This window comes from Chionomys nivalis, chromosome 11, assembly GCF_950005125.1.
Source record: "Chionomys nivalis chromosome 11, mChiNiv1.1, whole genome shotgun sequence".
Taxonomy (NCBI): domain Eukaryota; kingdom Metazoa; phylum Chordata; class Mammalia; order Rodentia; family Cricetidae; genus Chionomys; species Chionomys nivalis.
Window position 1 is genome coordinate 22,278,945 of NC_080096.1, and position 15,998 is coordinate 22,294,942.

General features: G+C 53.9%; 1 protein-coding gene across 4 annotated transcripts in view; it reads right to left on the reverse strand.

Annotated features, from left to right (window-relative positions):
• Positions 1–15,577, reverse strand: part of Col16a1 (collagen type XVI alpha 1 chain) — a 52,155-nt gene extending 36,578 nt beyond the window's left edge. For 2 of the 4 annotated variants that reach the window (XM_057783952.1, XM_057783949.1), the window contains exons 1-27: positions 15,410–15,577; positions 13,790–13,896; positions 11,653–11,727; positions 11,452–11,569; positions 10,149–10,272; positions 9,617–9,883; positions 8,988–9,068; positions 8,742–8,867; positions 7,974–8,027; positions 7,673–7,699; positions 7,031–7,066; positions 6,090–6,116; positions 5,116–5,178; positions 4,711–4,752; positions 4,587–4,631; positions 4,467–4,502; positions 4,025–4,087; positions 3,677–3,721; positions 3,505–3,600; positions 3,276–3,314; positions 2,777–2,821; positions 2,611–2,646; positions 2,071–2,181; positions 1,676–1,711; positions 1,435–1,470; positions 1,250–1,360; positions 950–994 (exon numbers count right to left, since the gene is read on the reverse strand). In XM_057783952.1, coding sequence (XP_057639935.1) covers positions 950–994; positions 1,250–1,360; positions 1,435–1,470; positions 1,676–1,711; positions 2,071–2,181; positions 2,611–2,646; positions 2,777–2,821; positions 3,276–3,314; positions 3,505–3,600; positions 3,677–3,721; positions 4,025–4,087; positions 4,467–4,502; positions 4,587–4,631; positions 4,711–4,752; positions 5,116–5,178; positions 6,090–6,116; positions 7,031–7,066; positions 7,673–7,699; positions 7,974–8,027; positions 8,742–8,867; positions 8,988–9,068; positions 9,617–9,883; positions 10,149–10,272; positions 11,452–11,569; positions 11,653–11,727; positions 13,790–13,862 — 1,857 coding nt within the window. In that variant the 5' untranslated portion in view covers positions 13,863–13,896; positions 15,410–15,577. Of the gene's footprint in view, positions 1–949; positions 995–1,249; positions 1,361–1,434; positions 1,471–1,675; positions 1,712–2,070; positions 2,182–2,610; positions 2,647–2,776; positions 2,822–3,275; positions 3,315–3,504; positions 3,601–3,676; positions 3,722–4,024; positions 4,088–4,466; positions 4,503–4,586; positions 4,632–4,710; positions 4,753–5,115; positions 5,179–6,089; positions 6,117–7,030; positions 7,067–7,672; positions 7,700–7,973; positions 8,028–8,741; positions 8,868–8,987; positions 9,069–9,616; positions 9,884–10,148; positions 10,273–11,451; positions 11,570–11,652; positions 11,728–13,789; positions 13,897–14,876; positions 14,967–15,409 lie in introns of those variants that run through there. The other 2 variants (XM_057783950.1, XM_057783951.1) reach the window with 2 other exon arrangements.
• Positions 15,578–15,998: the final 421 nt, after the last annotated feature.

The window sequence follows — 15,998 nt, forward strand, 5'->3', positions numbered from 1 at the left end:
TGGAGAGATGGCTCAGAGGTTAAGGGCATTGCCTGCTCTTCCAAAAGTCCTGAGTTCAATTCCCAGCAACCACATGGTGGCTCACAACCAACTGTAATGAGGTCTGGTGCCCTCTTCTGGCCTGCAGGCATACACACAGACAGAACATTGTATACATATTAAATAAATAAATAAATATTTAAAAAAAAAAAAGTAACCCTATGCTATGTAGTCAAAGATCACCTTGAACTTCTGATCCTCCTGCCTCGGGTGGGCATCACCCTGCCCAGTTTCTATAGTGTTGGGGATCAAACACAGGGCTTTGTGTATGGTGGGCAAGCACCTTACCAATTAAACTATATTCTCATCTTTCCTCCCAACGTGTGTGTGTGTGTGTGTGTGTGTGTATGTGTATGTGTGAGGCAAGCTCTTTATGAGCAGAGCTTTTAAAATAAAAGTGGCGACTATAGACTATAGTGGAGCCAGACTTCCTGGGCTCAAATCACAATTCTGTGTCCAAACACCCACGGAGCTCTGGGAGATTTCCTTGGCCTTTTTATGTCTCATTTTCCTTATCCATAAAATGGGAAGAGTGGAGAAGAAATGTGCCCCCTCAGATCTGGGAGGAATAAAGCAAGAATATAACCTGCACAGGCCTGGAGCCGTGCCTGGCAATGATGAACAGAGAAGGGAAACTAAGTATTATCTTGCTATAAGGTAGTCTGGACGTCTTAATAGTTTTAGATGATTGTGAAATTAAAAATATAGCACTAAGTAATTCTCTTGAAAAACATAAGCTTCTTGGAAATAAATTCCTTGACTCTGCTCAGTTAAACAAACAAACAAACAAACAAACAAAACCCTGATGGACGAGTTCTGTGGTGAAATTCCAGTCTGATCTCTGCCCCACTTGCCGCTCAGGGCTGTCTCCCCCGCTGCCTGTGTCTCTGACTCTCAGCCCTGGACTCACCTTCTCTCCTTTCAGACCTCTGGGCCCAGGAACTCCAGATTTCCCCTTAAAACAAAACAAAACAAGATGGAGTCACAGTGCCTCTGGTCTGGGTCGCTGACACCCCTCCAAACTCCCGCTGTCTCAGTGTCCAACGAGCAAGAGAAAGGAGCGAAGGGGGTTGCTAGACAGTTACTAGGTTACAAGTAGCAGCCTAGCACAGACAGAGAAAAGCCACGGCCCACCTCCTGCTCCCTGTCCCAAAGCTTGGGACCTGAAGAGCTAGGACAGCCATTAGTATGCCAAGGGCAGGTCACTCACTGGAAGGCCAGGTAAACCATAGCCAGAGGAGCCTGGGTCTTCACTGGCCCCTGTGGAGGGCCTAAGATACTGGGCCCCAACACCTGAACTGCAGGATGAACAGGGTTCCCCCTAAGGAAGGAAGAGAAGAATCAAAACCTCCTGAGTGAACAGAAGGCAAAGAGCAGGACGCAGGGGCTTCCTACCTTCTCTCCCTTCATGCCTTGGATGCCTGGATCTCCCTGCAAGGAAAAAGAATGGTTTGTGGGCTGAGAGCAGGCATGTCGGGACACCCTGAATGCTCTAGCCATATTTAAGGACAGCAGTGTGACATGGCACACGGATGCCCTCCCGTCCTGTGGTTCAGAGGCCGTGCCCGTCAACTCATATAACAAACAAGGAAAATAAGCTTAGGCTAACTGTGCCCACAGAAAGTTCCTTACATACCCGATCACCTTTCAGCCCAACAGTTCCTAGGCCATCCTGAAAGAGAATGTACCAGGGAGTGGGATGAGGAGGTGGGGCCAGGACCTTAACCCTGGCCCTGACCACTTTCTTGTATCCTCTCTAACCAATCCCCAAGCCCAGAGGCAGGCTACTCACAGTAAGAGATGGTTCAACCCTATCTTGCCCAAAAGATATTCTAGAGTTTCTTGGGGGTGTGGGGAAAGTGCTGGGGGGTTGCCATGGAAACCTGGGATGACACTCTAGCCAGCCCTAAACTCTATGGTTCAAACCCCTTCTGGGCTATACTCTGCTTAACCTCTCTGTGGCTTTGAGAAATACCCAGTCCCTCAGGGTCTGTTTTAAATATGTCCCTCTGTGGCCACTTGGGCACTCACCCTGGCTGGAGCAGGATCACCTGGCTCTCCTTTGGGACCTGGTTTTCCAGGGAGTCCCACAAAATTCTGGAACCCTTCAGGCAGCGTTGGACACACTTCACAGGGGTCACCCTAGTGGAAGGGAACAACCACAGGAGGATAGGGTGGGGCTGAGACCTTGGGAAAGATGGAAGCTTTCGTCACACCAGCTTTAGGTATCCCCATCATCAAAGTGAACAACAGGAACACTGTAGGGCCTTCATGTCCAAGGGACTCCTTCATTCAGGAAAGGAGTCTCAGACTTCCTGACACTATGTCCTTGAAGGAAGCCAGGGGAGGCACATGTGTCCCGCTGACAGTGCTCATAAACCACGCAGGTGCCAGAGGCAGGGTCTGAGTGTGGCCAACCCCCCAGGCAGGCTCCTGAGCTAATCACATACCTTCCATAGGAATAAGGAGAGGGCCACCCGAGGCAGGCCCTGCCTGTGGGCAGAGTGCCCCTGCTGCTCAGAACAGATCCTGTTCCCAACCCAATCCAGGGCAGCCAGGCCTGGAGCTTACCTTCTCTCCCTTAGTCCCTGGCACTCCCGGCTTGCCCTGTTGGGAAAGAAGGGCAGAGAGAAGCAGGGGCATTAATGCCAGGGCAAAGGGACCAGTGTGCCCAGAAAGAGCCGAGGACCCAGGAGTGGTGGGCAGGGAACCCTCTCCCCTGCTTGCGCTCACTCACAGGCTTCCCTCCAGGGCCTTCCTTTCCTGGAGTCCCAGAGCTGCCCTGTAATCAGAAGAAAGGTTAAAGGCGAGGCTCCCCCTGATGTGACCTCTTCCCCTTTGTCCCTTGACCCGGCCTCTCAGCTGAACCTCCCATCTCCATTTGGTGCACTGACTGGCTAAAGTCTCCCTTCCTCTTGCCTGTCCTCCTGTATGTAGCTCTGGAAAAGGATGGGGAATGACTAAGGCTCTGAGTGCCCTTCCGTGAGTGTCACAACAAGGAGGAATGACAGACAGACAGACAGACAGACAGACAGACAGACAGACATTTGCAGGGCTTGATGCTCACCAAAGCCAAGGCCCCACCACCCCAGCTAGTATTTGAGTAGAGACACCCCCTTTAACACCTCGACTAAACTGAGCCCCTTCAGGCCAAAGCCCTACCACGTCTTCAGATATGCACACTGCATGGTCACGCTCCCCTCCCCAGCCCGTGTCCACACTCCTTCCAAGCTTACCTTGTCTCCCTTTGGGCCTGGTGGGCCACCTGGATCTCCCTGATGGCAGAAACAGGGTGGTACAAGTTTCCTCTCTACAGCATGATGAGGGGTTTTGTCTTAAGTCACCCTCCAACCTGCACCCCTGGGACCTGGTCTTATTCCCAAACTCAGCCCCACCCTGGGGGGCAGGAATGGGGGAGGGAGAGGTCCCAGGAGAGGACAACAAGAGAGGTGTGGCGATACTTACAGGAGTCCCAGGCAGTCCTATCCCAGGCAGCCCAGGGAGGCCGGGGGGCCCAGGCTCTCCTGCCAGTCCCTCAGGCCCCACGAAGCCAGGGTCACCCTGGCACACAAGTGGTTATGAGAGGGGCCACCACCTTAGCCCCACCGCTGCTCCCACACCTGAGCCTGCAACTCACTTTCTGCCCTTTGGGTCCAATGACACAGATCTCTCCTGGCCGACCCTGTTAGGAAGAGGGCCGAGGTAGGGACAGCCAGGGGTCTGGCAACTGCCCCACTGAGATAAGAAAATAAATATACACCTTTGTCACCCTTTATCATCCTTCTCCCATGCCAGACCCCAGCTGGTGCCCTACAGTTATCAAATATGACCAGTCTTAGAGTCAAGAGACCTGTGTTCAGGACCTATACCGCCATGCTATGTCTCCTGGGACACAGCCCCTCACCTCCTTGAGCAGGAGGGGGCTGGACCTCTGGGTTAGAGTCTAACGTTTTGAGGCCTAGGGAGAGGGTCCCCAACAACATACATCTCGGCCTGGCTTTCCTGGCAACCCTTTGAGGCCTCCGTCACCCTTCTCGCCTTTCTGGCCCTGGGGAAGGAAGAGACAAGTGACCAGGACTGAGGAAAAGAAGCAGGGCAGTTAGTTCCTATTAGGGGAGGGCCAAGGGCCTTCCAGAGCTCCCGTCCCCAGCTCCGCTTCTTCTGAAAATGAATGCCTTCCTCAGAAGGGCAGACAACAGAAAGAACTTTCAAACCAGCTAGACTACTCATTCCACAAACATGTGGTATTGCCTTCTAGATGTGGTGGGTGTTTGGACTAGGCAGAGGACTAGAAGGGATGGGGAGGGGAGAGTCAACTCTGCCGATCTGTCGCAATCCTCTAGGAAGGCCTTAGACATTTCTGTCCTCCTGAACGTAGGACCTGTGGTCCATCTGGGCACCCACCCCTCCAAACATAAGCCTATTACCTTCTGGCCTGTTGAGCCTGGGAGTCCTGAGGGTCCCTAAAATGAGGAGGGAGCACAAATGAATGGGTGAGGCTGGGTCAGGGCCCATCCTCTCTGCCCTGCGGTAGGTCCCAGGCTTACCAAGTCTCCTGATTCTCCCTTCTCTCCTTTCAGGCCTTCTGCACACTGACAAGGGAGAAAAGGGGTTAAGTGGGCAGAATGCTCCTGTCTCAGCCCTGAAACAGGCCTCACCTCCCAGTCTTACCTGAAGTGGGGCATCTGGGGAAACTCGAACACAGTCGCTACCCTGTGAGTAAGTAACAGGGGTCAAGGCTAGAGCCTCCCCGGGGAGTCATAAAACCTATTTCTAGGAAAGGCCTAGGTACCCTAGAAAATAGGCTTCCACATGTTAACCCCTGTAGAACCCTGACCAAACACTCACTTGGCCAGGCTAACCCCTGTAGAACCCTGACCAAATGCCCACTTGGCCAGGCTAACCCCTGTAGAACCCTGACCAAATGCCCACTTGGCCAGGCTAACCTCTGTAGAACTCTGGCCAAATGCCCATTTGGTCAGGTTTCCCACTGAGGTGGTGGGATGTTAATTTACATCCCTCCAAGCCCCTCTCCAGTGGGAGAGGCCCTGATGTTGACTTGGTTTGGGCACTTACCCGAGCTCCCTTCTCTCCCTTGGGGCCTGATGGTCCAGTCAAGCCTCGCTCACCTTTCCCTCCCTGTGGGTGAGACCAGAATGATGGTTAAGCCTAAAGGGAGCCTCCAGGAAGTATTCCCCACCCCTGGTTACCTCTATCCCTCTATTATGCAAATGTGTGCACACACACTCACACACACACACACTCCATGCACTACCCACAGTGCACGGATTCCATATACACCAAAAGGCTGTTTGGCAAACCTACAGTCTCACACAGAGTATCCCATCCCCCACATCCACAGGCATGCACATTAGCAAACACACAGCAGATCCACAGCACGTGAACACATTGCATAGATACGCAGGACAACATAAACCCAGGACAGCTAATAGTCAAGTTTCCTGAGCTCGAGCCTTATGCAAGTATGTCACCTCCCCTGAGCCTCCGACTCTTCATCAATAAAATAGGATTGATGCAGTTGCACCCATCTTCAGACATTGTATGAATAAGACAGGGATGCTGTGGGCGATGTGGTGGGCAGAGCCCACCCACTCATGAGCTAGCACAGCAAGCACAGCACACGCTCACACGAGCCACGCTCACCCCATTGCTCACAAACTTGAGACCCATTAAGCCCACAGGTCCCTAGAGGCTCAGCCCTCGGCCTGTGGACCACGTAGGTGCAGATATGTGTTCCAAAATATACAGGTCTACCCACACATGATCGTTCTGACACATCCCATGACCTATGCCTGGAATGTGAGAGCACTCACCTCCTAGGAAGGGTATGTGCACCCAGGGCCCAGGGCTTGGAACTTGGTACTGAGGAGAGGCCTCAGCAAAGGTCAGTTCTGGACTCTGCATACACAACCCACTCACTCCAACACAGACTTAAACACACCCGGGTAGTTCTGACATAAACACATGAGATGGGAGGGACCAAGACCACCAACGAAGATGGGAGAATTCTGCTCTCTGCTGGGTCTTACCTTGGGGCCAGAGGGACCAAGTGTGACCTAAGGGAACACAGGAGGGAAGAGGACATTGAACTATAGGGAGCAAGAGGGAACCAAGAGCCCAGAGTGGGGAGGCAAATCAGTGAGGCTCACACCGCATGACAGCAGAACCAATCACAAGAGTCCCAGTCCCCATCCTGCCTTCCAGGCCAATCAGCAAGCTGATTCTGTTTTCCAAGGCTGTAAAGCCAACAGAGGGGTCTGATCTACTCTCTCCAACCTGCCTGCCTTTGACTAGGCACACCTCAAGTTGTTAGGCTAACATGGTCATTCAGTTGCCATGGCAACCCCAGCACCTTTGGGAACTAAGGCCTTACCAGATTTGATGGAAGACTGGATAGAAAGAGAGGCAGGCAGTGGGGGGCACCTCTAAGTTCCTCCAAAGTTAGGGGATTCATGCCCTTTGTGAATCAATATAGCCCGCCCGCTCAAAACACGGTAACTCCTGCAGAAGGGGCACAGTAGGTACCAAATGGCTTGCACTGAGTCCTGTTCTTTCAGACTCTTAGTGGGAAGGCTGGGCTAGGCTAGGAGAGAATGCTCAGGCTCTGAGCTAGGTGTCCCTGGGCTGCTCCCCCACCCCCCCACCCCTAGGCCTCCAAGGTGACAGGTAGAGCATTCCAGTCAAAGCGGATCTGAGATCTGGAGGCAAATACACAACTGGAATCAGCACCCAAGGTCTTAGTCCCCTCCCTCCTCCCGAAGAGTCCACCACTCTGGATCATGAGGCCCCATCGAGATGTCAAGGCTTGATGGCTCAGGGGTGGGGCTAAGCACAGCTCTGGGGATCAGGCAGGGGAAGCTGGGAAAGTGAACAAAGCCCCCTTGTCCTCAACCAGGAAACTCCAGCCTGCTCTAGGAAGGGAGCACGCCCAGACTGCAGCCACCACACCCACAACTCCCCATCCACTTACATTGCTCTCCCGGGCACCGTGGACGCAGGGTGGGCACTGCAAGGGAACAGGCCTGCAGGTCAATTCTGAACCCCAAGATTAGCTCTACCCAACATGAAAGTGCATAACACACACTCTCTCTCTCTGTCTCTCTGTCTCTGTCTCTCTCTGTCTCTCTGTCTCTGTCTCCGTCTCTCTCTGTCTCTCTTGCTATCAGCACAAACAGAGCCTCACATGTCCTTAGCAAGACCTGAGATGCGCATAGAGGCAGAAAGCATAGAAGGTCAACCTTGCCCCTTGTCTCCCACCAACACAGACCTACCTACAGTCATCTTCTCAAATGAAAAAAACTAAAGCCCAGAGAGGAACAAGCCCAAGGCCACACAGCATGTCAGTGAAGAAGGGTTTCATGGCTAAGACCTAGGCTTTCCTCATGTGCCCATGGCCATTGGCTTCTGATTCAGTAGGAATGGCTCCCAGGGCCTCCACCCTAGAATCCAGGGCAGACAGGGCCTCCTGTTGGGCCCTCAGGAATGTCAGGTACTTCACAGTCATCTGTCACCCCCATACCTAGGCGCTATGCCTCAAAACCTTTATCCAAAGAGTTAGTGCTGACACCTTCTCACACATCCCCCCCCCCCCCACTGCAGAAGAAAGGCTCACCTCATTGACTTCAGTCTCCTGGTGGGCCTGGGAAGAAGGAGGCATGGGGGTGGGAGGGGAACCTGGGATCAAGCATTGCTCCAAGCCCCTGTACAAGAGCAGGCAGGAGCCAGCTCTCTAGAGAACACCCAAAACTGTGTCCCGCCCAGTCTGTCTTCCCTTCTCAGAGTTGGCACCACACAGCCAAGCTCTGTCCAGGCAGGAAGGGAGTGGGAGTGTGGCATCTTCTCTGAGGGCTTTACAGAGGGCATGCAGGGCAGACAGAGGGCACCGTGAGCTCCTCCCTCCACCCACCATCTACCTTTGTCCCCCTTTCTGCCTTCTGGCTGCTTCTTCCCATCAGCTGTGCATCCACCTGGGCAGACAGAGGGACAATTCTGGGGTCCATGATGGAAAGGGGCATCCAGGCAGAGCACATACATGCCAGGCACCCCCTCAGTTTGGCATCTGGCACCTCCCAGGGCACCAAGGGCTTGCTCAGACCCCTGAGGGTGCCCCCACAGGCGCCCCTTCTCCCTTCCACTCTGCCATGTGATGTAGAAAGGAGACAGTGAATCAATGGGATCTTGTGTTTCTGCAGTCAAAGACTAGGCATGATGCCTGGGTAGGCAGGGACACTGCCCAACCAGAGGGTGGGGTTGAGGGAAGGATGGGGCTTTCCTGCCACCTCCAAAGAACCTGGGAATGGATGGGGCAGCTGGCCATGGTGCTGCGAGAGTGAGGGAGCCCTGGGGAAAAGAGTGCAACCTGGCATCCGGGCCCACATATCCCTGTACAGGAGAAACTGCAGACTGGGTCCTGCCCGCCTCAGGAGGGTCTAGATGGCGTTAGTGAGAGGCTGGCCAGAGTCAGAGCTAGAGCAGCGTAATGTGCAATGCCAACAAGTAACAGGCACAGGGTTAACGCCATGGGTTCTCTCTACTTCCCTGAGTTCCATAAGATAAGACGTAAGTTAAGCCCACATTCAGGGGTCTTCCCAACTTAGGCACACAACCTGCTGAGTCTGGCAGCAAGCCTCAGCCAGGTCAGGGGTGGAACAATATCCCTTGTACCTCCCCAGCTCACGCACCTTGCTGTTCTGGGGCTCCTCCAAGCAGAAGCAGCGGGTGTAGACCTTGCCCTCCGTCTGAGGATTGATCTCAATGAGCTCATTACTCTGGGTATCCCGACGGGCCTTGGAGGTCTCAGGGGGACACTGCTCAATGTGGGGGAAAGGTCAGGGTCAGCAGAGGGGCAAATGCATCCTCAGACCTCTGCCATCCCCACGCAGGCTGCCCACCCCCAGCACAGCGTGAGCTAGGGGTCAGCTCCTCACCCCTCCTGGTAAGATCTCACAGCAGCCCTCCTCCAGCACCAGCTCTGGGTCACAGTAGATGTGCGCCTGCTGAAGGTCAAACTGCAGGGGACACACAACTTTATCTTATTTCAGATGATCAAATAGCTCTGCCTTGGTCCCCAAAGAAGCTCAAAGACGTCTTCACCCCAGGATTTGACTTTAGGGTCTCTCCAGGCTAGTCAGGGAAACCATCAAGAATAGAGCTGTCGCTAAAAGCAGAGATGGAGGAGGAAGGGAGGAATAGGGAGAGAGAAGAAGATGGAGGAAGGGGCAGTAAGAGGTGGCTCCATCCAAGCTGGGCCCATCCTGTAAATGAATATTTAAGGAAAAGCATTGCAGGTAAAGGGAAAAGCACATGCAAAGGCATACATATGCAAATTTCCTAGGTGATCCATCGGACTGGAGGTAACTGATGACAGGAGTCAATAGAGATATCAGGAAAATGCCGGGGACACGTAGCCAGATGGTGGAGGGCCTGAAATGTCAGGTTAATGTGGCTAGGCTGCAGATGGAAGGCAATGGCTCCAGAGGGGGATATACTGATATACACTCTCAGGAGCTCAAGGTTCCCCCAGAGGTAGAAACAGAGACCAAGATCCAGCACTCACCGAAACAGGTTTGCCCTGCTCAGCATCCAAGCCCAGAAATACATGGCCCCCAGGCCGAATGGGTTGCCAGGGCCCCAGGGGCTGGGAGGAGGCTGAGATGCAGTCCACATGCACAGAGGCCACACGACCTGCCACACTCAGCATCAGCTTGTGCCAACGCAAATCAAAGAGCTGGGGCACTGGGAAGATGCAGGACACAAAGTCACCATCTTGGCCCTGTGCCCGGAGCTCTAGACTCCGCTCCTGGCTGTTGACTTCCAAGGAGATCTGTGACAAATTGGAGGAGGGGGGGGGATAAAAAAAGGACAGCAATTCAGAGTTCTAGAGGAATAGCATGGCAAAGCTGAGGGCCTCAAAGTTATTTCCCAGGATGGGAGAGAGCTAGCTGGGATTACAGAGAATATCTTGTAAGAATGTCATGGGCACTGGGATGGAGCAGAGACACCCCAGAAACCACAAGGGTGGGGAGAAACTGAGCTGGATACATGCAACCAGTTGCCCAAGGAGTGGGTGAGGGAAGGGGTGGGCTCACCTGTGGGTACCCGTTGGCATCAGTCACTTGGAACAAGTACCACGTGTTCCGGAAGGTTTGCTTCTTTAGCAGGACTGTCAGGACCAGGACAAACTCCTCTGGCAGTCCCCGAGGGAATACTTTTCTGCAGGGGAGAAGAGAGGCTGCTCTGAATTTCAGTGGCACTCAGGGGATGAGCCTGCCCGAGACATGCACAGAACACACCTCCAAACCCATGTACACAGTCATCCTGACACACTCACTGAGCACCTTCCTGGTGCTAAGGATTGAGTAGCTGCTGGGAAAGCCAGTGGTGAAAATAGGGAAATTCTTGTCCCAGGAAGGCTCATGGGGCCTGATAGGACAGAGGAACATTAACAGAGAATCCCTGAAACCATCTCAGCAGACTGGAGAGATAGATCAGTGGTTAAGAGCACTGCCTTCTCGGGCTGGAGAGATGGCTCAGAGGTTAAGAGCACTGCCTGCTCTTCCAAAGGTCCCGAGTTCAATTCCCAGCAACCACATGGTGGCTCACAGCCATCTATAGTGAGATCTGGTGCCCTCTTCTGGCATGCGAGCATACATGGAAGGAATGTTGTATATATAATAAATAAATCTTTAAAAAAAAAAAAAAAAGAGCACTGGCTTCTCAACCAGAAGACCAAGGTTTGATTCCCAGCATCCATATAGGATCTCACAATCATCTATATCTATAACTGGAGTCTCGGGGGGAATCGAATGCCCCTTCTGGCCTCTGCAGTCAATGCATGCATGTGGTGTACATACATGTAGACATAACTAACACTCATATGCACAATAAATAAATCATTTCTTTTTCTATTTCATCAGTGCATCCCAACTTTGGCAAAGGAAGCTCCCAAGGAAGCCAGCATGGCGAATGGACCTGGAGTGGAAGGAGAGATTCTGAGAAAGGGACCAAGGGCTTCTGCATAAACACTGCAGCCAGGAAAGGAGATGCAGGTCAAGAGGAGCCAGGCTGCCCAGGGGCTGCTGGGAGTTGGGTTTCACACAAGACCACACTCACATAGACACAGGCTCTTGAAACCAGCCTAGGGTTCTCATTGCAACCAGGGGATATAAACCTGGCCCTGCCCTTGCCAGTGAGAGCCAAGCTGGGGTTGCCAGTCACCACGCACACAAACCCACCCTTCAAGCCCAGGGGCCAGCCAGTGGGTAGACTTTAGGCAGGGAAAGGCTCAAAATGGCCTCCAGAGAGGCCCTGGAATGGACCACTCACATCCAGAGTTGCAAGAATGTGGCTGAGGTCAGTATGGATTCCCAATAGTCACCCAGAGTCTGTTACCGTGTGGGTTGGGTCAACGGGACAGCTCCCAGTCGCAAGATGAGCGGCCCTTTGGGGTTGCGGATCTTCTTGATGGCAGATGTCTTCATGAGATTCAGTCGGCGGATTAGGTTGAAGCCTTCAGGACATCAGAGGAAGGGCAGGTGAGAAGCGCAGGGCAACCCTAGGAAGTGGGTAGGGGATGGTTGAGGCTGCACTCACCAGTCACGTTGGTTGATGGGTCACTACTGTGTTCCAGCTTGAGTCCTTCTTGCTGGGAAGATGGGCATTGCTCACCTGGGAGAAAGTTGGCCTGGAGCATTAGGAACTCAGAAAGGCAGCTGCCTGGGGCTGGGTGGGGGGATCCTGGGGACCCCAAGAGGGGACAAGTCCATAGTCTTCCTTCTGGACTTTTAACCTAGTCTGCCTTGAGGCTGTGCTCACTCTCGCCTTATGACCCTGGCTGTGCCAGAAGGGCCCAGCACATAGCCACTGAATGAGTCAACAGCAGAATAGGACCAGATGCCTGGGATCCCAGCCTTCCAATACCCCCAGCTGGAGCTAGCCCAATCAGGGGTGAAAGAAACCCGGGTTGGTTCAGAGCCCAGACAGTGGACATGTACATGTTATGTACATGTTATGTACATGTTCCTCCATGTGTTCCACCTAGGTGGGGGCAGAGAAACACAGTAGGGAGGAGGATATGTTATCTTCATACACACTTGGTGCTGCATGCAACTGCGTGCACATGACTATACATGCATGAGCTATGCATACCCATGTCCTCAGGGCTGCCACGTGCACTGACATACATGGGTGGCATTCTGTTTCCCATATTCCCAGAAGAAAAAGGCTGACACAAGTCTGAGCCACCAGAATGGCTTTTCACCCGCATACCCAGCTAGTGAAACAACAGTAAAAAGAGAGCAAGAGGCTGAGGGGACCACAAGCTCAAGGGTACCATCAGTGACTTAGGCCAGACAAGGCACATTAAAGAGGTATGAGATTCTGAACAAAGACACAGTCTCTGAAGTCCCAAAGGGACGGGCTGGTGGCTATAAGGCTCCTTTTCCCCGGGGCTGCACTTCCCTCCCCTCCTGAGACCAGAAGTGTTGAAGGTGCTACATCAAAGAGGCAGGGGCTAAAATCAACCGGCCTTCCCAGCAAAGCTGACGGAAATGCTGGGCCAAGCCAGTCAGGTCACCTCCCAGAAGATAGCCAACTCCCTGTCCAACCTAGTTGAAAGACAGAGCCCTGTGTCCCCGGGCACAGTGACCCACTGCAACCTCCACCCCCAAGTCTGGCCGGAAAGACCATCACTGTCTTCAGCATCCCTCAGTGCTGGGTGACTCACCCTTGGCAACGGACCCAGATTCCTTACAGATGTTGAAATCCTCTGCCCCAGCCCCTCTAGGGGACCCGGTGAGGGAGAGGAGAGCAAAACTCTCCAATACACATGCAGAAACACACATGTGCCTGTACACACATACACAGGCAGTCCCACCCACCCTGGATGCCTGGACTTGGGCCTAGGAGTTCGGCTCCTTCCTGGTTAGGTGGTGCAACTACCGGGCCCAGAGGGCACCCAGCAAGGCCAGGCAGATTGCCTGGTCAACTTCCCTTGGCTTTGGTCCCTGGAAAACTGCGCCCTCTCCCTGTCCAGAGCCTAGACCATGGGGTGGGCAGTCATCAGAGATCCAAGCTGGTACAAAAGAGGAGCCTGTGGCTGGAGGATGGGGTCACAGTCATGAGAAGAAACAGAGGGGCTGAGGGGCTGGAGAGATGGCTCAGAGGTTAAGAGCACTGACTGCTCTTCCAGAGGTCCTGAGTTCAATTCCCAGCAACCACATGGTGGCTCACAACCATCTGTAATGAGGTCTGGTGCCCACTTCTGGCATGTAAGCATACATGGAAGAAATGTTGTATACATAATAAATAAATAAATAAATAAATCTTTAAAAAAAAAAAGAAAGAAACAGAGGGTCTGGGCAGCTTTCTGGAAGTACTGCCTTTGTAAGGAGAGTGTGGTGGCCGCTTCTTCTCATCCAGATAGCCAGTAAGAAGTGCAAGGAAAGGGGACTGTTCTCCCCCTGCAGAGACCCAAGAGAACATACAAATGTACTGAGCTTCTCAAGATGCAAACCCAGAGATCCTCAGACACAAGAGATACACACACACACACACACAGAGACAGAGACAGAGAGAGAGCTAACTCGCACAGGCTCAAGTATGCAAACATCTCAGAAACTAACCTGAGCTCAGCTCCTACATTTGCCCATAAATGCCCATATGACTGAGATATACATGGTTACATATGTGCAAAGACCTGGGAGCCAGAGGCAGGTCCGTGTCAGCTCACCTATATTTGCTCCATGGCTGAAGGTGGCCCAGAGCCCGAGCAGCCACAAGCCAGGAGCCCAGGATGCCAACATGCTGGTCCAGAGAGATCAGCTGCAGCCTTGGCACCTGACAACCAAAAACAGGGAAGGTGGGCTTCAGGGTGCCCAAAGGACAATGGCATGTGTGGACAAGTAGGCGCAGTCTCTGAGGCCCATGCACCAGGGACTGTAGTGGTCAGGGCTTGGCATCCATCGCTCTCAGGAGCCACACACAGGCCTGAGGTGAGAATCTGGGCAGAGGTGATAATACAAATATTTAGCCACCGGTATGGTCCAGACACCCACCAGCCAGAGCAGAAGGCTGGCTGACGCATAGAAACAGGCAGCTTCTAGCTGTGTCAGGATTGAGAAGGGGGTCTAGAGGGCCTTAAAAGACCACAGAGGCTGGGAGGGTGGGGTGGGGGGTTGAGCAGAGGCAATGTATCAAAATGCTTGGATGAATCCCAGAGCTCTAACAGCTGTTCTGTGCTGGCACACAGTAGCCCAGTGCCTGGAGAGCTGTGTTCAGCCGAGCACAGGTAGCCCTGCCAGGCATCCACGAGGTCAGGGTCCGAAAACTGAACTGAGTCTCTTGGCAGAGATCACAGGGCTGTGTGCGGGCCAAGAAAGCTTCCCCTCGTGTGAACAAGGGGAGGGAGAGCAGGTCACCAGGGCCCAGGACCTTGTTGCCAACCTCCCAGGCTGATGGATGCTTGTCTTTTGGTTTTATTAAACCCTGATGGATGGGCCCAGATAAATCAATGCAGGCTCAGCAAGTGGCCAGCAGAGTCATATATCATCTGGCCTCTTCCGGGACAGGCAGATCATGAGCACACAAAGCCATGTGTGTCGGTACAATACACACAGGCGCACAGGCGCATGGGTACCAGGACTAAGCAGTCAAACCTAGCTGCACGCAGGCATGCTAACAGACCTGAGGACTGATAAGCCCCGAGTTTACATACACACTCCTGTCCAGAGCCAGCCCATAAGCACCCCTCCCTGGGGCCTTCCTGTTGGTACTTTTCTTAGGCAAGTCCAATTTCGTCCAGTGCAATCCTAACTTACCTGCCTTGTGGCTGGATACAGAATGACAACGGAAAAGACCCCTTCCCCCAATATATATGTAGGTTCGACTCTTCCTCCCTTCTCCCTGGGATGGAACTGTGTCCCCCACCCTAATCATCTCCCTTCCTAGGGGTGTGCATCTCCTACTCTCAAATCCTACCCTGGCCCTCCCTTCCCGACAGCCAATGAAAGGCTAGCCGGCTGTGAGCCGCATGTGGGCGCATGTGGAGGCGTGAACATAGACGTGCTCATCATGTTCACTTCTGGCATCCATTCTCGGGCCTCAGTCTGAGTGGAGGGCTGTAGAGACAGCTAGAGAGATGCTTCCAGGGAGACCCCGCCCCCTTCAACACAGGCACAGATTTGAGGCGACAGCAGGACCGGCATGGAGTTTCCATGCCACCCTGGGGCAGAGAAGAGCACGGAGGACCTCAGAGAGGGGATGCCACTTGTCCCAGGTCACATAGCTAGTCAGTAGCAGAAAATGCCCTTTCAGCCTAGAGCGAGAAGCAGCCCAGTCCTGGCCCACTTACCAATAGCCCGGAAGCCCCTCACTGAGCAATCCTGGCGGCCCCAAGGCCGCCAGCTGTGGGAAGCAGAGCCCGGGGGTCCACCAGCCCGCAGGGGAATTCTCGATCTCTCCCTGCCCTGCCGGTCTGCGGTGTCTCCAGCTTCTCGGCGTCCCGAGTTCTTTCGGCTGAGTGTCGCGCAGCGCACGCCTGCCTGGACTGCCGGCCGCTCCTAGAGGGGAAAGAGGGCGGTTCTAGGGGCGCTGGGACCTTGCCAAGAGGCTAATGGAACACAGCTGAGCCAGCCCGCCAGGCTGGAGGCGGAGGGAGGCAGCGAGCGCTTGGCGCGAAGGCGCTAGCTGCTGGGCTGCACTGCCGCGCTCCTGGCCTGGCCCTGCGCCCGGGCGCACCCGTCCCGCTTCACCAGCCAGGTGAGCCCGCGGGCCAGCAGGGCGAGGCGGCACCCTGCGTGCCCAGAGCTGCCCTAGAAGGGGCGCCTGCGGCGGGTTGAAGGGAGGGAGACCACGCCAGGCGCTCCCAGAGCCAGGCCTGGGGTTTAAGAAACCTCCTTTGTGCCCCCCTTTTCCTTTTTTTGGCTGGGACCCCAGAAAGC